At 44.4% G+C, this 25,101-nt stretch overlaps 1 protein-coding gene across 4 annotated transcripts; it reads right to left on the bottom strand.

Moving 5' to 3' along the window:
* Positions 1-8,758: 8,758 nt before the first annotated feature.
* LOC128879851 (eukaryotic translation initiation factor 5B-like) lies at positions 8,759-23,832 on the bottom strand. 4 transcript variants are annotated; one of them, XM_054129374.1, is made up of 12 exons: positions 23,463-23,822; positions 16,843-16,881; positions 15,804-16,028; positions 15,354-15,442; positions 14,982-15,271; positions 12,475-12,513; positions 12,101-12,145; positions 11,430-12,020; positions 10,959-11,028; positions 10,312-10,527; positions 9,979-10,213; positions 8,759-9,869 (listed from the first exon to the last, which is right to left on the bottom strand). In XM_054129374.1, exons 1-12 carry the CDS (start codon positions 23,535-23,537, stop codon positions 9,687-9,689), a joined length of 2,097 nt encoding a protein of 698 aa, XP_053985349.1. In that variant the 5' UTR covers positions 23,538-23,822; the 3' UTR covers positions 8,759-9,686. The 4 variants fall into 4 exon arrangements, with proteins under 4 accessions (XP_053985349.1, XP_053985351.1, XP_053985350.1 ...); XM_054129376.1 differs by lacking the exon at positions 15,804-16,028 and having other exon boundaries at positions 23,463-23,832; XM_054129375.1 differs by lacking the exon at positions 16,843-16,881 and having other exon boundaries at positions 23,463-23,826.
* Between the last annotated feature and the right edge of the window lie 1,269 nt (positions 23,833-25,101).

The raw sequence follows: 25,101 nt of genomic DNA, 5'->3' as shown, positions 1-25,101 counted from the left end.
ATCTCCCTCGAGGCTGAGAAAAGCTTGCAGTGTCAACGAGTCCGTAAACTACCCTGAAAAATACGAGCATTCCTATGGGGAGTCGAAAACGAAGAGCAGGAGGGAATTCGTATGCCACCTTCGCTATAAGCGCACCGTTCCTCTTTCTCGCCTCTGTAATAATTCTTTCCTCGCGTCGTCCCTTTATCTCCCGCTCTTTGAACCCCGTACTTCAGCGTTTACTTCGGAACGTGGAAACTATTTTCTCGGTCTCGCCCTCCCATCGATCAGCGTCGATTTTAGCGCAAGAAGTGTGTTTAAAATTCACTCGATATACTCCAGGATTTATCCAGGATATACCTCGTAGGGGGATTCGATCGGTTCTTAATATAACGCGAATGTATCTAGTTTCTACAGAGTCAGAGGGTCCTGCTTGTACCTCGAAAATGCTCCGTCTCTTCGTATCACAAGAAAAAGTAATATCCCAAAAAAAGTGTAATACGTCTTCCAAACTAACGACACGCGTTGGTTCCCATCCCGGAATAAATGACGTGAAAAATTTAGCAGGCCGCGAGTGGCGCGTTGGTCAATAAAAGGGTTAATTGCGCGCACGTGACGCGGTGGAAAATAAATAGCGATCGTTATCTGAAACGTAGAACACGCCGAGCGATCGTGAGGAGTTAATGAACGCGACGTGCGTCAGTGATAACGATCGTCGAATATCTCTTGTATCGGCGCGTCCAATCGGAGACGAACCGAGAAGAGCGGTCCCGTCTCGGCAGAAGATGAAAACTGTCTCCGAGATAGCTGTGTGCGTCAATGCTGATACTGTATCTTATCTGGCTCTCTCCACTTTTCCATAGATCGTAATCTTCGATCGCCGTGAAAAATTCGTCTCCGGGAAGGTCGACGCAGGTCGACCGTTTTAGATCCCCAACGACTTTCTCCTTGGGGATGTTTTCTCCTCGATGGAAACTAATTTCTTCGGTTCGCTCGTCGAGTATATTCTCGTTCGTTTTCATCCGACCGGCGCTCCATGTCGGATCGTAGAAAATACGAAGCCTTAAAATACGAGACGACCGGAGACCAGCGACGAGGTCTGCTTTCAAATACGTCAAAGCCGTTCTTTATCAAGGTCGTTTTGTTCATACGGCTGGGTACTTTTCCGGATCGTTACGCGAGCCAAGGAATTCATTTCTGTGCAAGCCCTCCCCGTGACAATCGTTTTACTCGAAAAAAATCGACGATGAAATGGGAAAATATCGACATAGGAAGTTTTTTGCGAGTTAGCGGTTGACAATACACGCGCATATCGTAGAAATGCAGAGAACAACAGGATGCCGAATGTTGAACTTTGCTATCGGTGGGCGCTAATGCTACTCTCCCTCTCCATGGAATGGGGGTAGTCGAATTTTCGGGGCTCAGCGCCGTGAAATGAATCACTTGACCCGCGTAATGGATGATACGAATAAAACATCCTGGAAATTTGCAATAAAAGTGTCATCGCGCAGTATGCACAAATTATTCGACTAAAATTATTAGCGGCTTCGTTCGCTGTGCCTGGTCTTTCCTCGTTGGAAAATCTCGTTCGAAAAACGACTAGAAAATTGGGGAATTACTTGTCATCTTTCATCCTCGAACCCATTAGTCGAACAAAAAAGGACTGAGACCTTCGGTTTGTTGCGGACCTTGGATTCGGAACCTGACTCAACGCATCAGACATTTGATATCGAGGTTAAACGTTCCTCTCGAGTTGAGGGAGGCGTGAAGAAAAAAGAACAGTTTGTTTCTCTTAGCAAAAGTCGCGAGGGCGTCGAGAGATTCCACGCATACCGGGTACGAGTTAATAAATCTGAATTTCTTCGTTCGTCGATTCTAATCGCTCGAATTCGCTTCCGTCTCGAATCGAACTACTTTTGGCTGCCGTCCAGCGCGGATATTTTTTCGATTAATTTAGATTCCGGACGGAGAACAATCGCAAGACTTTTCGAGGGACTATCGAGCCTTTTTCAACCAAAAATATTTGGATAAAGATTATGAAGTTTCGCGTTCGTGAACTTAGAAGACGGATAGGAATACTTCGCCTGTACCGTATCGAACTGGCGATAATGTAAAAACGATTAAGCGTAAAATGTCAACATTTTCTGACGGTGAATGAGAACGTTTGGAAATCTTTTCCGGTAGATTGAAACGTCCGGCCATACCACGACGTACGCTGAAAGTCTATAAGCCGCCGAAGAGTATTTTTGTCCGTGGATATTATCGATTGCATATACCCCTGATTCGTTCTCTCTTCCTCTCGCGGCCGTGCCACGACCATATAGATTCTTCTCTTTATTTTTCCTCCTATACGCGGGTTCTTCCTATCCAAAACTGATAGACGAGCTGTACGCGTCGTTTCCCGTTTACAAATACACAGCCGCGTCCGCATAAATCTGTTCCAACTTTGCGAACTGACACGATCCGTGGCAGTTCCGTCCATTTTTAGTAACCCAGGACCGCGTAGTAAACTTCCGAAGCGCGAAATCGTCGATCCTCTTCGAGTTAAACTTTTAATCTACGGAAATGGACATGCTCAGACCAGATTCGAAAAACGTTGGAGTTAGTCTCTGGAGCATTCCACCTTCAAGGGCTGTAGCTATGTTCGATTGTAGCTACGGTACGGGTTTAGCGATCCCGAGGTACTCGAGCTACAGAGGGGTCAATGGGCCCTAATATACTCCTGGCATCCTTAAGGGGAATACAGATCGGTAAAACTCAGAGCTGCAAAGATTGAGAAACCCTGTACTCGATGATCCCCAGGGGAAACATCAAGCGCAGATCCTGTCAAATTTCCTTAACGAACGGTACAGGAATAGCTTGGACTGCGTTCCCGATCGGGCACGTTGTGCAATGCAGGAATAATTCGCGAAAATGTTACCCGTATTTAGCTACCAGGTGGATCGTTTCGAGTCACGTTTTCTCAGGGAAAGAAACGATCGATCCCGCGTACGGAATTGCCGCGCGGACGAAATTGTATTAGAAACGTGGAGTCTGACGCGACGAGACACGAGGCAGGCTCGAAGTTCGTAAATTCGATGGTGAGTGACGTGTCTCAATTGTGATTCACTGCAATGCGTCACAGCGAATAGAGAATCTTATTCTTGGCCCATCGCGGCTCATTGTTCGCAGTCACCTACTTTCATTTGCCCAATTGTATCGTTTGCTTCGCGCGTCACTCTATGGATTATACGTACGACTGGGTATTCTAGAACAGGAAACTTGCACGGTCAACCCCCGCAGCCTGTGAGAAATTTTTGCTCTTCCGCCTCCGTCGGTTCGCCTGTCTCATAAATCTTGGTTCGTATTCCATCGTATACGGTAAACAAGACGCTTCTTATCGATCCGGCATTTATTTTTAAGAAAGTTGTTCATCGCGAGCGATCACTGAAACAGTATCGTCGGTTCGATGAAAAGTTCCATCGTGATTGGCGGAATTTCGCTAGTCAGCTGGTATTTCACCGCATCACGTACTATAAATAGTTTAAATAATCACGTGACGCCCGCATACCACCGCGTACGTGTAGTATTGTAGGCAGCAGACATTTCCGAATATTAGGTTTAAGGATGAGAAGTCAATCTGCGTCGATTTGGTCGACTCGATCTTTCGAGCGATCGTTCCGACGATGGAAAATACCGACTTTGAGTCTGAGTCCATCGAATCGATCGATCGACTCCTTTTTCACCGACAGCATAAATAAATAACTCGCGTAAATGCGACCTCGAACGCTTGAAATTACAATCGACGCTGACCGCTGGACCTTGAATAAGTTCAAACACGTTGGGTGCGAAATAGCGTAGCGCATCCATCGTTTTTTAATTCATGAAACAAACTTGAAAATTCAACTATATGTTGGTGTCGTTTCTCTATTTTCGATAACGAGATAATCAACGAAATTGGATCTTCCTCCTCGACATTTTACATTGTTCCGCAGATGAAAGAGCGACGGGGTTGCGTAGGAAGTCGTAAAGCAACGAGCAATAAACTTGTCTCGAGTCGATGAAAAACTCCCTGTGGTCGGTCCTAGAATTCGGTTCGGTGCTCCGTTTTCCGAAGCTTTAAAAGCTTTCGGCTTTAAGCATCGATCTTAATAGCTGATGCGAGAATTCAATGGCACACGCCATTCCAGCGGTCTTCACGGAGAAATTGTAAATCTCTTAAACCGCCCACTTCGTCCGACCAACTACTCAAAAAAGAAACGTTTCCGACTTTCTTTTCTTTCTCCACTGTCGCGGGATTTACCAGAGATTTCGAACGTGCGTTGTTCACGGGCGAACACGCGTAAAGATATCTTTCCGGAAAACACTCCAGAAACGTCGAGCGAAAAAATATATCGTCGTAGCGCGTCGATGTAGTGACACGCGTTTTTTGTTGTTTGTTCAGCTGCGAAGCTTCCCGCGCCTTTTAGATTTCGTTTTTACAATTGTCCTTTGTACACGGGCTTACGCCACTGGGTTCGCCCAGAAGAATCGGTAAAATAACATAGACTAAGAGGGCGGTTGGAGTAGCACGAAGTGAGATTACATGGACGAGAGAGGATGAGGGACCCAACTTCAACACCAAAATGGCGGAGGCCCGGAGGGTTGAAGGTGGCACGTGTTTGACAGCCTAACGCAGTGGCGTAACAATGAGTTTACACCGTTTACATTCGTCGGTGGTTTATAGCTTCGATTCGCGATTGTCAACCGAATACGATAACAAAGAAGAAAACAAATAATTCATTTTCGCGAGTCATCTCCTTTGCAATATTACCGTCTCCATTTCACGCGATACTTGACCAATTAACGCCGAAGAAATCGAGTCACACAAGCTCGCATTCCTAGCTTCGCGTTGTATATTCAAGTTCACGATGTCGTTTCGATACGACAATTGCAAAACGAAGAGAAAGTTCGTTTCTTTATATAATTTTATGCCCACAGTTTTCCTCTAATATCGCAACCAATTCGAACATAGAATACCGAGAAGTTGTACCAATAATTAAAGCCTAAAAATATTTCTCTCGTCAGCCTGAATTATCCAAGTGTCTTATTCTATGTCGCGGATTATCGGGAAAATTCTTATCGCTGCTTTCCGAACCCTACGCCTCTGAAACTCGACCACCACCGCGTACCACCCCAAACCCACCCCTAATGACGTCATAGGACAGTGGCGCCAACAACCCTGCACTGACGTCAGCTCCGAACATTGGGCAACCGAGGTTACCTTTGTGCAATGAATTCCGGGTTTTCCCCATTTCGTTACACGGAGAAAAAGGATGCGACAGACAAATATTTGTCTGGAAATCGCGTTTCTTCGTTTATCGTTAATCAACGTTGACGATGTTTGTCGGAGTAACGTTTTGCACACGGTCGGGGAGTTGGTCATAGCAGACGTTCTGCATACATACATACATATATGGCGCCCTTATCGAGCCGGCGTAAAGCGGCACCTTCGTCATCGATTCACCATGACGACGCCGATGACGATTTCGCTCGTCATTCGTTACCTGAGTTTTAGTTGCGGTTACCACCCACCGATGCGGTCGGCTAGACCGGTATATTTATAAGCGAACGCGATAACGTCATATCGATACCTTTTACCGAATGAACTTTCCCCATTATTTCACAGTACGTAATAGCGTCCAGCCTTTGGTACATGTACAGATTGTTCATAAATGAGGGACCACGATTTTGAGAATTCTATTCCAATTACCATCTATTCTATGCCAACTTATTGTGTCGAACAAGATAAGAGAGAAGGATATTACATATAAAAGAGTTAATCTTTTTGTTTCACCTTTAGTCTCACGATGTTATAAACGATGTCGAGTAATCCGTCATCTAACCAACGAACACATTAATATTAATATTTGCTAAAAAGACCGAGGCACGTGAATTTTTTAGTCTGGGTACGTTGTAGATTCCATCGCGAGCTTTACGTAGAATACAAATCGCGTGGTCGTTTAAGGGTTAAAAGAAGGTCGTGTTGAAAAATTAATGAACGCGAAATCGTTCGTAGGTTTCATCAATTAAAAGATGATTAAATTCTAACGTACACGATTCGAGGTTGAGCGGATCAATATTTTGTCGCGGGTGTCTCGAGAGGAGATACGATGCCGTCGTGAATTGACTTTTACAAACTTCCGTTTACGCTTACGTTCGCATCAAGCTATCCGGCCAATTCATTGTCAATGCCACGTACAGGCGGATACAGCCCCACGAAGAGCGATGAGCTAAGGTCCCCCAGTTTCGCATTCGTTCCAATAACATTTCAACAAATATAGGTAAATGTTTTTCTTTTGCGATCGTAATTCACCCACCGTTTATCGTAACAACCGATTTATCCTTGTTATATTATTCCACTTTATTTGAGCCTACTCATTCGTATATTTCAACGAACTCGAATAAATGGATTGTCATAAAATTGGCGATACGCCAGGACTGTCATCGCAATTAACTACTATGCCAGTTCAAACGGATTGTTACTCGAAGCGTCCATAAATATTAGTACCTTTTATCTGATAATAAGGTGATCCTAATTGTCCAATGAACATCGGCAAATGTGGATTACAAGTCAACTCTACGCGATGACGAACAATGAACGTATACGTAATAATAAACGAAGGATCATGCATAATAAGCAGACGATCGATATTCGTCAACATTTTTCACTCGTAGGATGTTTGTTAGAAATTCGAAGCACTTGCCATTCATGTTTCCTAATTGAGAAATAATACGTTCAACCCACGCTCGTGATCTTCTCGCTGTGTGTAGGTCGAGATTTACGTCTGCAACTCTACAGGGTGGTCCATGTGAAGAGCTGCAAAATTCATTTTAGCACATAGCGAAAAATATAAATAATCATTAAGAATAGTGATCATGCTATATTTTGCAGATGCAAAGTAACTGATTTAATTACTCTTTATCTACCTTTCACTTACCAAAAGGTATTCTGAAAATGAGTTAATAGACTTGTTATGACAAAATTATTATATCGGAAGTACATTGCATCATTTTCCAAATATCTGGGAAGAATTGATCATTCTCGCGAATAATAGCGAGCTAATGGGTGCGAACTTGTAATAAGTATACTTAAAATTTTGTTAATTCTTTCCAGATATTTGGAAGATGATGCAATGCATTTGCGGTACGATGATTTTGTTATCAAAAGTCTAGTATATCGTTGTTTTTTTTTCTCGAAGACACAGTATACGTGTGTAACACTTCGGTTGAACACCCTGTATATTCTTCGGCTTATGTCCGCATCCCGCTTTCTCGACTATTCATTGTCGGTGATATGCACACCGTCCTCGCAAACGGACGGACAAACGAACGCCGGATCCCTCTTTTTATTGTCGCGACGATGACGTCAATTCTCTCTAATCTTGGCGCTCATTTCCGAAAATTATGATACCACCGTCAGGCCAACGTACGACACAGGCCGACGGACGTTTAGGACGATCATCGGTTTCCTGATTACGACCCTCCTGCCTTTTACAAACGATTTCGCCTTGTCGCTCGCGGCTTCTCATTTTGGAAATCACGCCACACGAACAACGCGATATCATTTTTACAAATTTATTTATTCTACGAATGCTTCCCTTCCACCGGTACCATCATTTCTGTAGACGTAACTAACATAGCCGCATAATAATATCGTTCCCATTTCCATTTTACACAATTGGTTGAATCGCCAGTACATCTACAAGTTTCACAAGTTCATTGGAAGTTGAATCATTTAACGAGTCTCGTATGACAAGCAAAGCTGCAAAGAAAACAATGGCTGATGACATTTGTGTTTTCCAATTACGATTGTTTCGTATAATTGTCGAACTACGTACAAATATGGTAATGTTCTACGATCGTAACGTGTTTTCCACTCTTTCGTAACGTAGCTCGAGATGTCTGCGTTACGTACGTACGTGCTCATCGATGCCTTCATTATCGATTTGCATGGTCGCTGTATTAACGACCGATATTATGTAACGTTAACCAAGGTCGAGGTAGGCGACCGTTCTCACTGATTGCGAGCAAAAGTTCTCCAAGTCACGCTACCATTTTTCTTATCGATACCATAACGCATAGACTGTTTAATTGATTTGATGACGAAATACTTAGCGAAGTAATTAGCGACGAGTTAATAAAATTTAAAAGAAGAATGACCAAGAAAGATCTGTTAACGCGCGTTTGTCATCTCGTTTGCATAGAGCCACCTCGAGCACCATATAATATTCGGCGTGGTTATCACGGTGACAGCGGGCCAACATACGTTGACCCATATAAAGATACGCGTTTAGTATACCGAGTTATCCAGAGGTAGCTGGCACACATATTTAACCTCATTTTTGCTTGGGAGCAACACTGTTTAGACTTCGTTTCGAGCTAGTCCGTCTCTCGTTTGGCCTACTTCGCGCAATCAGGGATTGCCGCGAAAACAGCTCCGCGGATGTTTTCATTCGTCGCGCGAAAAGTATCTTAAAAATTGGCCTCGCGAAATATGTCACGAAATATGCACCGTACGTGAAAGCGCGAAAAGAAGATGTCACGAGGCGACGATGAATTTATAAGCTGGTATCTACCGCCTACGGCCATTGATCAAAGACTTTGACCTGAAAAACGTTAGGGTATGCTCAGAATCTTTTTTACCGGTATTAATGTTAATAAGCCTATCGATAAGGCTATTACATTAGGATTAAACAGGTTGAGAGAGAGAGAGAGGATTACCGAAACGGCAAGCATTAATTCGATTAAATCAACGAGATTGAGGTTGCTTAAGTATTTAAATGCTAAGATTTATTATCGTAGAAGTATACAGAAAATATGCATTGCGTGAATATACAGTGCGTGCTACAATTGCGAACGTGCGGTGTGAATTAAACGTAGGAACATCGTAATACATAATTAATATATATTAATATATTATTATCTTCGTCGAAGATATATTTTTCTGCTAACATAGGAAAACTACCTTACAAACTTTGCGCATACGTGTACCTAATTTTCCTTTTATCTTGCCGTTTCTAACGCGATCGCTATAAAATTATTAATATTTTGCTTGCTTTCCAACGAAAAATATCGAATGGTTACGTAATACTAAGGAAAGCCTCTTTTTATCGCGTCGGAAACGGTGCGGTATGAAATAAATAAATTTATCAAAATAAATAGAATAAACGCGACGATCTGATAAAAATTCATTTAAAAATCTACGCGTCTCGAAGAGACTGTCTTTTTATTTTTCAAATTTCTGACGCGTCACTCGCGTAGTTTGTAACAATTTCTCGAATAAGATACGCGGGTAGCTTAAAGATTAATGCGATGTCAGATAAGTAGGATAAGGATGATACGAAGTTCGTACCCTAACTCGGTACTCGGAAGACTCGAAAGCATCGTCAGCGGCAAACCGATGGAAATCGATGTTCAGCCTCGATCAACTGGTTGCCACTTACCGATAGCGAATCTTGTGCGTAGATGGGTGTTAACGATGAAATAAATAGATGCGCGATGACTCGAGGTTAAAGAGAGAAAGATTCGAAGCGATTCAAATTAAACGACATTCAACGAGACTCGTACCATAATTGGCAAGTATTCATCTTCCTTTTACACGCGATTTAATGAGATGCGACGCTGTTAACAACGATAATTATATAGCGTAACGATTACACAGAGAGAACCGTAATTTCATGAAAGGGTTACGCGTCTTGATCGCCCCATTCGAAACTCTCTTCCCCACCAAAAGTGACTTCCTCGATTCTCGACGTTTCTTCGATAGCTGTCTCGCCTGAATGGGGTTTGCCCTCGGCTCCTTCAGGTTCTTCGACGAAGGGGGCGTCGTGCGTCTCGTAATCTTCGTCTTCCGCGACTTCCTCCTCGACCTTTACGGAAAGCATACCAAATTTTATTATCTTCTAACGAACCTGTCTTGAGTTATAAGCGAAGCAAAAGAGAAGCCAACGTAGTCGCTAATCTTTCGAAGACGCTTACCCTCGTCTCATCATCCACCATCAACTCGTAGGGTCTCTCCTCCTTGTCTTGATCCGTGACTTCGCACACATCGTCGCGGGAATTGAGGTCTTTCGCTTCGTTCACGTCGTCAAACGTAACGTCCGCTAGCCTCTCTTCTTTCTCCTCTTGTTGACGAACTTCCTCCAGGTGTTCCTCGATCACCATCCTTTCTTGCTCCTCCAATAAGGCCGCTACACGTGTTTCCTCTAGCTGCCTGGATACAGAAAATCGATATTTCATCGCGTGTGATCCGCACTCCAAACACCCGTGACTTCTTATCGTCGGTCATACAGCAGCCGGCGCGCAAATTACCTTTCCGCTTCTAGTACTCTCTCGGTTTCCAACCGATCGGCTTCCACCTTCTGCTCCTCGGCTTGCCTCTCGGATTCGGCTTTCTCCTGCTCAAGTATTTCATCGATATGCTCTGCTCGTTCCTGCGCCACCTGCAGTGCTTCCCACGCCTTCAACTCCTCTAATTCGAGCTTTACTCTTTCCTCTTCGGCGGCCTGCTTCCTCTCCTCGTCGGTCCTATGATGAAACGATCGCGAGATGTAATGATTCGTCTGTGTCGTTGCCGATCACTCTCCGTTAGAACTTGATCGACGCGAGTACATGCACGGAATTGTTATATTCTTCGAAGATGTTCACTGTGACACAGTTCTAGCGTGAAGAAATGAGTCGACTGTCATACATAGGAACTAGGCTGTTCGCGATATTAGATTGTTATGTTAGTGTCCGAGATACAGTGCCCTATTAGTTCCAAAACGTTTCGAGATCAGTGAAGGTGCAAATTTTGGCTACTATATCGAGTCAGTTAGCAGGTTACCTGGCCGAGTTCAATGTTATGGCGTCAGTCGTTCAGTGAGCGACCGGCAACTATGTCGATGCAATTATTTTCAAGCATCTATTCGTTGTGTAACATCTCGCTATCACCGCCAATTTCAATAGACTGTACGTACCTCGCCTCTTCGGCAGCATTAATGAGATATTGCTCTATCCTTTTTACCGCCTCCTCCTTGTCTTGCTTCACTGAAATAAGAATTTATCCGTTAAATTTAACCCTCGTTGAACGCTCGAGCATAATTTGTATCGTTGAACGTTGAGAAATTTTCGTCGTGTATAGTGCACAGGGTTTACGACTATTTTCGCGAATTGACTAGAATAGATTTTTTCAAAATTGAAGAAGATTTCGTATAGGTAACAAGATGCTACATTTCATGCAACAAGAAACAAATTTCATGACAGGACTTTCTTACGGACATCGATAGTAACGAACAAAAGACAAATTTTACATAATGCAATAACGTACAAAGGACAGGTTTCTTTCGGGAACATCGACAACGGTCACATTTCATAGATACTCGCCCATTTTTGCATGTTTCCCTTAAGTATAGATTCCCATTCAATTTTTATCTCAAGGTAACACATACCGTTCTTATCATCTGCTCCTTCCGTTTCACTTACAGCTTCCACCGCCGCAGCAGCGGGTTCGGAACTCTCTTTCTGTTTCGGCTCTGGTTCAGCCGCCGCTTCTTGAGCTACTTCCGGTTGTGACTCTTGCACTGGTTCTGGCTCCGGTTCCTTAGCAGGTTCTTGAACTGGTTCAGGTTCCTTCGCGGGTTCTGGGATCGGTTCAGGTTCTTTTACGGGTTCTGGGACTGGTTCGGGTTCCTTCACAGGTTCTGGGACTGGTTCAGGTTCTTTCACGGGTTCTGGGACTGGTTCGGGTTCCTTGACAGGTTCTGGCTCTGGCTCAAGTTTCTTCACGGGTTCTGGTGCCGGTTTGGATTTTTTTACGGGCTTTGATTTCTTCACAGGCTCTGGTTCTTTTACTGGCTCTGGTAGAGGTTCGGGTTCCTTCATAGGCTCTGGTGCAGGTTCGGGTTCGGGTTCTTTCGCAGGTTCTGGCGCAGGTTCGGGTTCTTTCGCAGGCTCCGGTTCCTTCGCTGGTTCCGCTTTTTCTCGCTTAGATTCGCGTTTCTTTTCCGGCTTCGATTCCTGTTCTTTTTCTACCTTAGGTGCTACAAGACACACGAAACGATACGGGAATCACGTTCGGACATAACATGTACTTGCTAGGACGTGAAGGAACGTAACATACCCTTTCTCAGCGCTGCCTCGTCCAAATCGGGTTGCAATGCTCGCGCTAAAATTTGTTGTGCTACGTGAGAACAGGTAACTGGACAACGTTGGTACAGTCCAGGACAAAATTGAATGGGCAGGTGTATAGGTAACCATTATTCAAATCTGGATAAACAAGCCCAAATATTGCATTCGTGGTTCAAACTATCGTAGTGCTTATTTGAATTTGAATAATAGTCATTTCTATTCCCCTTCCACTTAATGTTGTCCCCCACTGCATATACAGCGTGAAACACTTAGGACAGACTACCTAAATAATTCATTCAATTGATTTCAAGGTCTGCCTTAAGTGTCCCACCCTGTATAGACACGTATCGAACAAATTGTACAGACCCTTCCGCAATTCTCGCTCCGTCATCGGCAGTTCTGGCGCTACGGGATGCATGAAACATAAACGCATTCTGTTAACGACAAAGGATCGACGTCGCGACGTTTCTGTCTCTAAAATGAACAGGAATGATCATGCCAAACAAATTCGTAGTTACGAAGTTAGTCCGTGATAGACGTGGAAAGTGTGTTGTAACAAGGCACTAGTGTTAATCGGTTATGCACTTAAACGTTACCAAGAAAGCTATAAAAAAAAAAAGAACGAGTGATTAGTATTTAAGCATACGATGGTGTGCGACGAATGAATTAGGATATTAGAGGAACATCGAACGCGATCGGCGATCGACGATGAAATTTTTTCTGGAATCGGTAACATTTCCAGTTACTAATAGGTATTGCGCAGTAGTTTTAGGAACGATGGAATCAACGATGAACCAGATCCATTGTTCTCGTCTTGCTTTGATGACACGAGTCTGGACTCCGACTACAATCACGGTGTTCGAGTGATGGTCAATTAAAAACACACACACGGTATACTTAGCAACGTGTTTTCATCATTTCTGTTCTCTGCGATGAAATTGAACGTACGTACAATACAAGTTACGTGGTTTTCATTAGAATAATTAGACATCGCTCGCACGCAGAACGAGGACGAATTGGCGCGAGACTCCTTCGTCCCTTTCGACGCAAAATTTCATTGCGATATCGTTGTCGTCGTCATAGGTTTGTTGTTACCGCCGTTAACGTTAATGTTTCGTTTTCTCAGCAACCGAAAAGCACTCAACTTGCCACTTCAGAAACAAAACGTCAGCCGACCTAATTTGCTAGAATAAAATTAAAAAGCACGTAAAAGAAGCTTACCTCGGGACAACGCATTCGCTCGCTAGCCATCTCTTCTAACTTTCCAACTTTCGTGCAAGGAAAATAATTGACGGTATTGTTTACAATTAATCGGGTACAATCATTTTATTCGGACATTTTCTGTGCAAGCACGGACAATTTTAAAGATCGCTACACGTAACGGTGCGAATGTTGTGTTAGTGTTTAATGCAACGAATACGTGCGGATTTCTATTCGAAAAATACTCGTTCTAAAATTCCTTGTTCATTCGAATTCGCGTTCGCCATTCGGATTTTGGATCGAAGGGGAACTGTACGAACGATTGCTATTTCGTAGCCAGTGCTACGGGGATAAGATTCTGTAGGGGATTGTCGATACTAAAAAACAAAAATCACTTTTTACAAAACTTTCGTAAAAACGTACTCGAGCTACATCTCGAAGGCTAAATTATTTCAGAGCGAGATCGTAAGTTATTTCTGTGCATGAGTACGCGTGTATTCAAACGTGGTCGCTGGTTTTCTTTTTTTTTTTTTGTCACAGATTTAAGAATAAACGATATTCAACGCGAGGGTTGTCACTCCTCGGCGGGCTCGTCGTTCTCTATGTCTTCCTCGTCCTTCTTTTTGGGTTTTGTCGGATCCTCGTACAGCTCTGGAACACGATCTCTCCACCCCTTGCCTGAAACGTTCAAAAAGCTCGAACTGGTTCTTCTGCCATTTTTACCCGCGTGTACGTGTCCCAGTCATCTGGTTCTGCCATTATACTGGAGTCTGCCATCGTGTAAAATCTTGCTCTCATTCCCGTTTTCTGTTTCACGCTGTATACTCGTCGATTGCTCTTTTCTCCGTATGTGTAACACGCAATTAGAATTTCGAAGAAACAAAATAGAAAATGGAAAAAGAAACGAGACACCCGCTCGACACAGTTTAGACGGGGGAGGGAAAACCGACATACTGTCTCACACCTTCGTCGCTACGTGTTTAATTAGACACAATATATAACAGAAATGGGCAGGTACGAAACGAAGGAGAAAAAGACGGATAAAGGGGTGACCGTGTAAACGAACGTGGCATGAAAAAAAAAAAAACATCAAAATATAAGAGCCAGCACAGCACAACCAAAAAATTTGTCAGACAGTGCGAATCAATGGCATTCATCCAAAAAAAGTAGGGAAGGAAAAAAGTAGAGAAACGAGCGGGAAAGAAAAAACCAATAGAAAAAAGGTGCACACAACGGCGTCGCATGGCCGCTTTTATTTTCCAAAATTCGCTTCAAAATATATATTCACTGGTAACGCGCGGGGAAGGTTAACGCCGAATAATGCTGTTCTCGAGATGTTAATGATAAAAGAGGAAACGAAACTAGCGTTTCGCGACGATTATTCGTAATTACACCCTCCTCGCGATCGTTCGCTTCTACTCTGTGCCTCTAACTACGTGTTTCGTGTTCGGATTCGGTCGATTTTCGTTCGCATAAAAAATTAAATAAATAAATGGACGAGCGAGGATCGTTCGTTCGTATCGTTTGCCACGGGGACTCGACCGAAATATAAGGAAAAACTTGTTTTTTCGTTCAGTGTCGTCGTTGTAATCGTCGCAGTCGTTCCCGATTGCTGTCGCGTACGTTGATCGGTTGTTTGTTTGGCGTCGCGTCGGTGTAACGAAACTACTCACAGGCGTTGGCGGCCGCCTGACGATTCTTTTTGTAGTAGCTCAAAAAGTTAACGTCGTTCTTGATGTCCGATGGACGTAGATCGGCGACCTTGAAGTAGGGTCTCCTCACGGACTGTGGACTGCCAGCGACATACTTGACGCACGCCAGGTTACCGAAGTTACCTCGTTCGGGCACCTCGTACCATGAAATCGGTTCCGGGTCTTTCTTCGCGTTTTGCTTGCCGGAAATCAGTCGGCGAACGTAGTCTCCGCAACGCATACGTTCCGGCACTATTTCTTCCAGAAAGTCGCTGCAAACATGTTTGAAATTTCGCGTTACGTTCACGATGTCTTCGCTAGATCCATTAGATAACTTGTCGATTCTCTAGATACCTTGCCACGGCTCGTGGGACGAAGACGTGAACTCGTCTCAGAAGGGAGTCCACCCTCGCGCGTATTTCCCTCGCCTCATCGTCGAAGTACTGCGAAGAGACACACGTAAAATATACATTGTAAACGAGCCGACGCTCTCTTGCGAGAGGAATTAGTATTCGCTACGTTTCCTTGTTATTCGATTATTCCTGTTAACTGAGAATCGAGTGCGATTCGACTCGGTTAAATCGGTATTAATATCGAAAAGACGACGCGATCCCGCTGAACGAGGATGACCAGCCCGTCGAAGACGAGCAAAAATCACGAGTAGATGCGACGACGAAGATGATGGATGGTGCGACGTGTCGATGACATGGATGATGACTCGATGACTCTCAATGGTAATGGCGACGAGTTATGGATCTGTTTCGCGCTTCGATAGAGAATCCACGAGGGACGTGGCAGACTTACGATGCGATCCCTGGATTGTAGATACTTCTCCGTGTAGGATTCGGTCGAGGGCCTCGTCAGATGCCGTATCCTGCTGAGTTCGGCTGCGAGGACGCTGGGACGTACGCGCGCATGAACTCTTATCGGTATCAGACTTCCGCCGTGGTACACGGTATGGTACGGCATGTGGATTACAGTCACGAGCCTTTTATGTGCCACGTATGGCATGTGAGGAATGCCCCTCAACTGGAGGGCACGATACTATGCTTTACTAATCCGTCGAGTATCGACTATCATCGTTACGTTCCCAGCGGTGTCAGCGGCAATTAGCATCGGAGAAGCGTGTTTCTTATTAAGCTTGCGGTAGCGCGCCAGTCTCGCTTTCTCTCTTCGATGATCAACTAACGAATCGATCGTGCAATCGTTCTCTAATGGATCTGGCAGCAGTAGACAATCATTCCGAAGCGTGACAATGATCAACTTTCCAGTGGCATTCGAAAAGTAGGAAGCAGGAAAGCGTTGAAACGTGCGATTGCATCGAGGACGATCCTCGAATTGTTTATTCAGCGATCGTGAAAATGAGTAAGCGATGAATGAATACATTTAGTCGGGGAAGATTCGATGAGCATGAGTAGCGAGCGATGAGTAAAGGAATCTTTAACCCCAGGATCACTTCTGGCAAGTTTGAAATGTCTATATTTCTTTTTCTGATTCTTAACGCGAGCTATACGGAAACTCTTGGTAATCTAACCCAGAAGTCTCCTAGAGTTAACGATGGCAGAGGGAGTCGAAAAGCGGCGTTATCGAATGCGCGTAAAAGCGGTCGTTGAACCTGTCGAATCGATGCAGCTCGAGGAAAGGAAACGGGTGAAAGCTGATGGACTCGAGCAAAAAGGCGTCTGCTCGATCTGGTCGTTGCGAAAACCAGAAACAATTTTACTTGGGTTATCGCAGCGGCGTTATCAAAATCCACGATCGCACTTATTGCATTTAGCGTTTAGCGGTTAAAGGCTTCGCGAGCTACATTTTCGTTTACTAGCATAAATTCCATGTTACTTACCTGGAGGACAGTAGAGATTGGTAAAACAATGGGTCGGTCCTGCGGGTCCCGGTTCGGTTGTATTTACAGTAGGCGTATATTTTTGTGCGTTTAATCGATTTTCGACGATATTGGGCGCAATCCGGCGGCGGCAGGGGACGAGGAGTCACATGGGAAGCAGAATAAATAGAAAGAAGAAGAACAACACCCGGTTAGTAACTTTGCCAATACAGAAACAGATGTTTCAGCACTTTCTTTTATTTCTTTACTTCATTTATTCATTTAATTATCTACTTATTGTTTCCTTTTACGCACGTGTCTGTCGTCAAATGGCGATCATCGATCGAATCGAACCCGTGCTCTCGATGTGTCGGGATTAAGAACAATGCGAAACAGAAAGGAGTGTCGAACCAAGAGAAAAAGTATACCTTCGACGAGAGATATAAGCAATACGATTCAAATTATCCGCGAGCAAACATGTTTGGCCAATTGTCGCGTTGTGTGTCTAACGAGATGACGATGAGTATGGGTTAGTCACGGTTAGTTTGGTACACATTATTCCCATTGCGAACAAAGGTCCATGTACCGGCATGAAAGCGGTCGTGTTCTCTCGATACTTGTCTGTCGCGTGAGAAACTATGGTTCCTTTTTTTGTTGACGACATTATGTATAACGAACCTCGTTCTCGAGGTTAAATTAATATTCACACCGACGCTCCACACTGTAAAAGAAACGAAATCTATGGTTGCGCGAATATAAAACGTTCGGTCCGCTATGCGAAAGCAAGAAAACACTCCCACACGTATAATCCATAAGTGGAAAAAGACGAATTACAAAATAAGTTCTACGTTGAATGCATCAAAGAAAATCTAAAAGAAAAATCTATAAAACGCACAGAGCCGCACTTGCATCTTTTTATCTTCTGCGTAAGAGTTGTTTATCTTTTCACTCGATTTGTAACCGCTGCCCAACTCTGAGCCATCATCTTCGATGGTACCTAGCGCGTAGCGAGCCTAGCTTCAAAACGTCTAAATGCAGTTACGGGATACATGTTCGTTACAATATGTGTTACAGATGCACAGCGGCAATTCGGTTAACAAATGACAAAAAACCTGAGCCGTCTTCCTGTCCGCGAGGATACAACGAATGGAAGCGTTCGACGAGTGACAGGAAGGCGGCGTATTCGTTTCGCCAAACTCGATGCTCGCGAAAGCGTTGGTCGAATTCTTGCTTGAAAATTTAAAAATTGAAATTTCATCGCATCGAGAATGGTGAAACGAAAGTATCGAGGGCCACGGGGTCGGTCGAGGCTTTAGACGCGGTAGGAGAAATGGCGGTAAGTGGTGCCACCAGGTAAACGGCCGGAAGCATGGGACTCGTAAGAGGAATGATAGCTTCCAGGACCGCCGCCGGACGATGTCCTAGACGATCTCTCGGTCGAGTACGATCCGTAAGGTCCGCTCTCCCTCTTGACGACGCTCTCTGTGCTGTAGCTAGACCTCTGCGGACGGCTGTACGGATCCGAGGAGGAGGAACTCGCCGAGCTGGTGTTGGTGTAGGCATAGCTGTACTGCTCTTGGGCAGCCCTCATGCCGACTTCCGGATAGTCACGGACCACGTAATGCCGAGGCGTCTATAGATTCGGGTTACACAAGGTCAACAACGTGGAGAACAGGCTTTTCCGGAGAACAGAACGCCATTCGCGACTACCAGCATATCGATTCAAGGGAAATTCGCAATGGCTCGTGATCTAAGAAGCCGTATTTTAATTTATCGGCGAAACTTTGTGTCAAATGTTTTCAACCCAATCAACTCCTGCATCGCAGAAGATGACCCGAAAGCATCGAGTTAGGTAGAGAATATTCGATACAAGTCACCAATGAATACCTACGACTTGTTAGACACTGCCTATCACTGAGTTTCAATCGTTTAGAAGCGAAAGAATTTATTTACGCTGACTTTCCTTTTCGTTTCGGGTTTCCAATCACCTGGTTTGACTCTGTTCTCCGTATCGGAATAACGTGTGCTGGATAAGAGGACGTTGTGTGTCACGGAACAATGGAAACGGGAAGAAAACTACGACGCGTGAAGCGATGCTTCGTCCGGTTCGTTTCGCCAAAACCTCCTCGTAGGATGCTCGTTAAAACGATCCTTCGTTCAGACGCGATTCGATCATCGTTTCTAAGCAATTGTGAGGAATCCAGACGAAGCGTAGCGAGGGACAGTTGGAAAGGGGTTGACAACGTTAGGCACAGTTAAATGAAGATTACAACGGTCAGTGGTTTATTCATGTTACAACGTGGAAGATAGAGAGTAATAGGTTCGATAAGGCGTTTCGCGGTAATATCCGATCTATCTGTAGACACACAACGTGCGGGCCAATTATAAACGTAGAGCGGTACACGTATGCATTAATAATGTCTCCTTGCCGAGATATTCAGGACACTCGGAGTGCTACGTTGAGCAACTGAACTCGCCCTTGCCAAGAAACACATGGATTACGTTACGCGAAACTGTGTACGTTTATGTTCGTGTTCTTTGCTCGAGTATGCACGAGTGCAGCTCGGTGTCTCGTTTCGATGTCAGTTTTCGTCTTATTGTTAGAAGCTTTATCTCGGAGCCTCTTTCGATTTCACCGTCGCCGTTTTTAAACTTCGCGTAAGCATCGTCTTCCGGCTATCGTTGCCGGATATAAACTTCACGGTATCGATAGTATCGACATACTCGACCGGTTCGTTTCCTTCTTTACAGGGAGGCAAGGTTGCCTAGGTGTGATTAGACGCGTTTTCTCAGGAACGGGTCAAGTAAACGCGTTTCTTAAAATCGAAATACTTTATTTCTCCTACGTGCGTACAGGTGAAATTAAAGATTGATTTACAGGTTAAGGGGACAGTCTGCCTTAATTATTCGTAATTACATAAGAAACGTTGTCTCTGCACGCGAGTGGATGCTAAAGAAGAACACGTAGATACATATTAGGTCCGACATAAAAAGATAACACCCGAAGCTAAAAGCGTACTCCAGGGCTATTGTAATCACTATCGATTATGGAATTCCAGTTTTAACCGTACCGACATCCCTTTGAAAAAATTCCGAAATAAAATCCATATTTGACCGACCAAAGTGCACGTAACGCACGCTGTGTTTTTCGATAGAACGACGCTAACGTCTTCCTGACGACAAAGTATATTTCCAGTATTCGAAATTGAAGTGGTTTCGATAGCCAACTACAATCTACCAAGCAAGGTATAAAAATATCTCCCAGTCGAGCTCTAAAACCTTTTTCTTCCACAAAACGGAATCCACCGACAGACGTATCGTTCGTTTGTTTGCGAGTCGCCCTTAGAATCGGTACCAAGATGGCGTTTGGAGTGCCATTAATATCTTGGTACGACCGCTGGCAGGAGTGGTGACGCGTCTTCCAGCACCTAGATGTCTGGCGAGCACACCCTTCTCGAAGACGTGACCCCTGGTCGCCAGCTCGGTCGCCGCATCTAAAGTGACCTTTGACACGGCGCCGCCGTCCACCAGCTGTCGTTTATGTTCCTCTTTCGCGGCATTCTTTCCACGCACCACGCCCTCCTTGTCCTTTAGGGTGACATATTGGTAAAATTCCTTCTGCGGATCCTGCTTCTTACGACCCCAAACGGTGAACGGGTCCGGTACCAAAGATGGCCGTGGAACAAACGGTACCTTCTCCCAAGGGAAGTAGTCCTGCTTCTGTAAATTTTATTCCGTTTGGGGCGTTTTTTTTTTTTAACTCTCCTCCGTCTGGATCCCTCTTCCTTTCGACGTCTTCACTTCCACACCGATCCTCCTACCGTTACACGGAACGTTCGGCGACAGATGTTCGAAACTTCGAGGGGTGATTCTATATGCCAGAATAAGACGAAATTCAAGTAAAGTGCTTCGACGAGCAAAATCGCCCTTTAAGTTACGGACAACCGTTGTCGAACACCCTGCGGCTTTTCCGTTTGTTTTATCTGGCTACAAAAGTTCTAAAATCATGTTCGATGACTAACGAAAAAACATGTGCCAAATTTGACGATAATCTGTCTCGCGCTTTCGCTGTATAAAATTCCCAAAGATGTTCCTTTTTCGCGTCGGCGAAGGGAGAAGACCCCTTTATCTTCTGATCTCGGTTGTTTAAAGTTCGAGCATTTACCATCGCGCTTACGATAAGTACAAGGAAACCATGGATGCTCTGTCTCTCTTCTCTCGCCTGCAACGACTCTTGCCGCGAACGCAAAAATAGATGGAACCAACGTGAATGGTGTACGAAGAACGCAACACCCGCGTTTTCGTACACGCCCCCGCACATTCCTGATCGTTGATCGAAGGCTATACGGCAACCCTCTTCTACGCGGCTTCTATAAATATTATGGTATCTTTAAGTTACGAGAGTCTTCTTCTCTAAGTTTGTCAATTTTTCGAATAATACGAGGAACATTCGCGACTCTCGCGTAACTTTTCCCGTGAAATTACCACAAAGGACGCGGTTGTTCGGTGATCCATCGCGTGGGTCGAATCGCAGCAGCAGCAGCAGCCAAACATACTACGGTATGTCGGGATCTAATTATAACTTGAGAATCGAGAACTCTCTCTCCTTTGTCGTATGAGGCATATTTAATAAAGACATTTCGCGTTACATCGCGTTAGTATAGATCGTTTCGAACGGAATTCGCCATCGTCGATGCAATTCTTTAAACGAACGAAACGAGGAGAAGCGTGCACTTTCGCGATATAGAGTTTAGGTAGCGTAAATATGGCTACCAGAAATCACACGTATGAATTTCCGTGACGAATTCTAGCACTCGTGGTGGGAGTCAACATCGCTGCTACGTCGTGAGCCTAAATTAGGACAGAGTAACGCAACACCCGACGTTCCGATCCCCTCTACCGAAACGAAGAAAGACGTGAAATTTCTTAATAACACACCAGCCGACTATTTTCTGAAAGAGCTTTTCTCCCTCGTGTGTCGATTCACCATCCTCTGTCATTGGAATCGGTCGACATGCTCAAGGTAGAGACCTCGACGAAGATCTTCCGGGCATAGTTAGAATCACTGACAGGGAGTTAGGTATTTGGGCCAGCTTTTAGCGGCACCATTGATCCACGATCGACACCGGAACGGCGCGATTATCCGAGTTGTCAAAACAAATGCTGACGGACGAAACACTGCCAAAACTTGGCGTTTCGTTCTCGGACGAGAGGCTCGATCAAAAATGCTGCAAAGCATTTCGTGTTTTCCGTTAACTTTCGAACTGATGGGCGTCGCGATAGAAGCTTCGTCGTTTGATTTGTTGCTGGAAACGATCCGACGTTTCTTGAAATAGTTCATCGCCAGCTGGTTTACCTACATTCTCGGATACACGCCCTCCGTTCAATCATGCAATTTTCGGCGTGTGCAGACATGTCGGCCAAATACATTTTCCTGTTCACAGATCCAAGATTCGCCGGGTCGTACGGCATCTAAGTTTAACACAACGAAGTCCCGGAAAATGGCTGCGATGCTATGAATAGTCTTTCCTCCAATTCCCTTCTCTCAAACCACTATTTATATCAATTTTCAAATTTTCGTTCGACGACAGAGACGGACATTGTAACTTAAGACTCGTAACGTTTTTTATATTCGATCGGCTCGTGTCTTTGCTTAAAATAAATTGGCTCAAAAATGTTTCGTACGCAAAATAACTCGATATTTAAATAGTCGTAGACGAAAGGGTGCGTAAAACGTGCAGCTGACCCACAGCTGCCAAAATCCCCGTTACTTCAGGGTACAACGTATGCATACAAAACAGGTTCAAAGACGGACACAGCGAGGGGATGATCGTGACAACAAATCATTCAACGGGTGGCTTGCCGTCCGTTTAATTCGACGGATGAACTCGTGACAGAGCTTGTTTTGGTGCAGGTGCAAATTAATTCCGTAAACTGGAGGTTGTGACCGTGCAACAACGCGTATAAATCTTCGCTAAAAAGAAACAAAAAAAAAAAGGTACAACTCGATTCGTGCTGTTAATCTGGCACGTTATCTGAAATGTAGATTGCAGTGAAATCGTTGACAGTCGTGCGACGATTGATTCGTATTGGATTTCCGGTTTGACTTCCGGGAGACACCGAGTGCACGTTTCGAGGTCGGAAAAAGTGGTAGACAATGATAACAGTGGTAGCAACAAGTAATACAGTGGTCGGAATACAGTGTGGAAGTAGAGACTTCGATGTACATCGAACTCGATCTGCCGACAGTAACAACGATCCGTTTAGGTCGGACGCATCTGTTGTCGTTGTCGATGTCGTACCTGTCGTTGATCGATTTCGTGAACGAACGGGTGATCAAGGCGTGTCATTCTTTCGATCATCCGAGACTCAACGTTTCGCCGTTTGACAGATCTCTAACGGTTCCCGATACGAGTGTTCGATTGACTCCACTCGAAGTTTAAGAAGAGGAGATGATCCTGGAGAAATCGTCGAGGGGACGAAACGTTGATTCGGGATCGGATAAAATCACAATAGGGTTGGCTCAGTTAAAGTGTTTCCGTGTCACACGGGGCTCTTACTCGACGTTAGTGCCATCCAGCAAAAACATTATTAAGACATACTTCATCCCGCTCTTTCGGCAATTCCGTTGTTATACTGACCGTGACGCTGTAGGACGAGACGAGGGGCCGCGAATAGGGTCGTCGGGTTGTGTAGAAGTCGCTCTCGTAAACCATTTTTCCTCTCGCTTCGTTCTTCTTCTCGGCTGAAAATTTGCTCGTTCGTTCGGTGCTATACGTGTCTTCACTCGAATTCTCGTCGACAATTGGTACTACGAGTGTGTACGTGTACGTGTCGTAACGATAACGTGTGCACCAGGGTGGAAGAGATCCGCTACTGTGGTCGCGATGAAGGTTCGTACGGTTCTGCTCGTTCGCCAGAACTCTTCTTCGGCTTCTACCACGATCGCCTTTGCCCCACCTCGCTGCGTCTTTTTCTTTTACACGGCACGAAGTACGACGGAAGACGTTTTAACGTGTGTCGTGTCTCCCCGAGAAGAGACCCACAGTCACCGTTTCAATTGCGTCATTTTCAGCACACGGTCTGATGCATCGAAAGAAATAGAATCGTGTTAAGGTTGCAAACCGGCCACCCTCTTTCATCGCCCTCCCACGATCCTCACCTTCGATTCACGGTCCCTTGTTTACCCCGTTTTCCAAGACCTCTACCGAGTCCTTGCGTCAAGACCTCGAAGAATGCCATATCCCTTCGAAACGTTCGTAAACTTAGTGAAGTTTTTCTTTGCGAGGCTATCGATAAATATATAGTAGCATTTCTTCTTTAACCTTAGGGCTTCCGTTGAAAAGCTCATTTAAGAAACACACTTGAGCGTGGGATCAACCAAATATCCAGGAATTCTCGTAGGGTTAAAAGCGGCACACCGTAAATTCTGGGGTAGGAAAATGATGTCAAGGTGCCGGAGCGAATCATCGGTCAGGGACTTTAAAAAAATCGTCGCGGTCTGCTATTAGTTTTTATTTTTGTCTCATTCCACGCAAAGCAACGCAATGAAGTCGATAAAAAGGTAACACGACCATTGACATCAACGTTACAATAACGTGAATAGATTTCTTATTATTCGAAATACCGGGCGATGACGTCTTTTCCTTACAGAAATGGAACGAAATGCTCGACATCACTTTTGTTTATTTAACAATAGACTGGATCCTCGGTTGTACTTCTATTACTTCACATATTACACTGGCAATTCTCCAGTTCAACGGTTGGATCCAACCCTAAGTCTTTGTTACAAAAGCGTTAACTGGCCATACATCTGTTTCGAACAACATGTTTCTGTATGACAATCGCGTATCCTTCCATTGGAATTTAACATACTCGTAGAAATTGATAAACTGCCAAGTAAAAGGCCTCGACTTCTGCGCAGTTCTTCGCAGTTAAATTTGGTCCTTTAATTACAAACAATTATTGTTATTTTCGCGAGAAAATCAAAATATTCGAAATCCAATACATTCATTGCGCGCGCAATGGTTAAAAAAAGATTTTATTCGTTCTAGAAAGAAGGGGCAATAACTTGAAAGGATATTTCTGTAGTCTGCCAAATCGAAGGTCATAAATCTCATGAATGCAGACCGAAATCTATTCACGTCTCTCTAAGTAGTAATGAGGAAAGACAGGCTATTAAAAATACATTTATAGTATATCAATGAAATATATTGAACTTATCACTTGTACACCATTCTTTTAAAACGTTTCTTAAAAAGCTTTTAAATATTCTACTTA

Source organism: Hylaeus volcanicus, chromosome 7 (genome assembly GCF_026283585.1).
Source record: "Hylaeus volcanicus isolate JK05 chromosome 7, UHH_iyHylVolc1.0_haploid, whole genome shotgun sequence".
Lineage (NCBI taxonomy): Eukaryota > Metazoa > Arthropoda > Insecta > Hymenoptera > Colletidae > Hylaeus > Hylaeus volcanicus.
The sequence above is the reverse complement of the archived record's forward strand: the minus strand, read 5'-3'. Positions and strand labels throughout refer to the sequence as shown.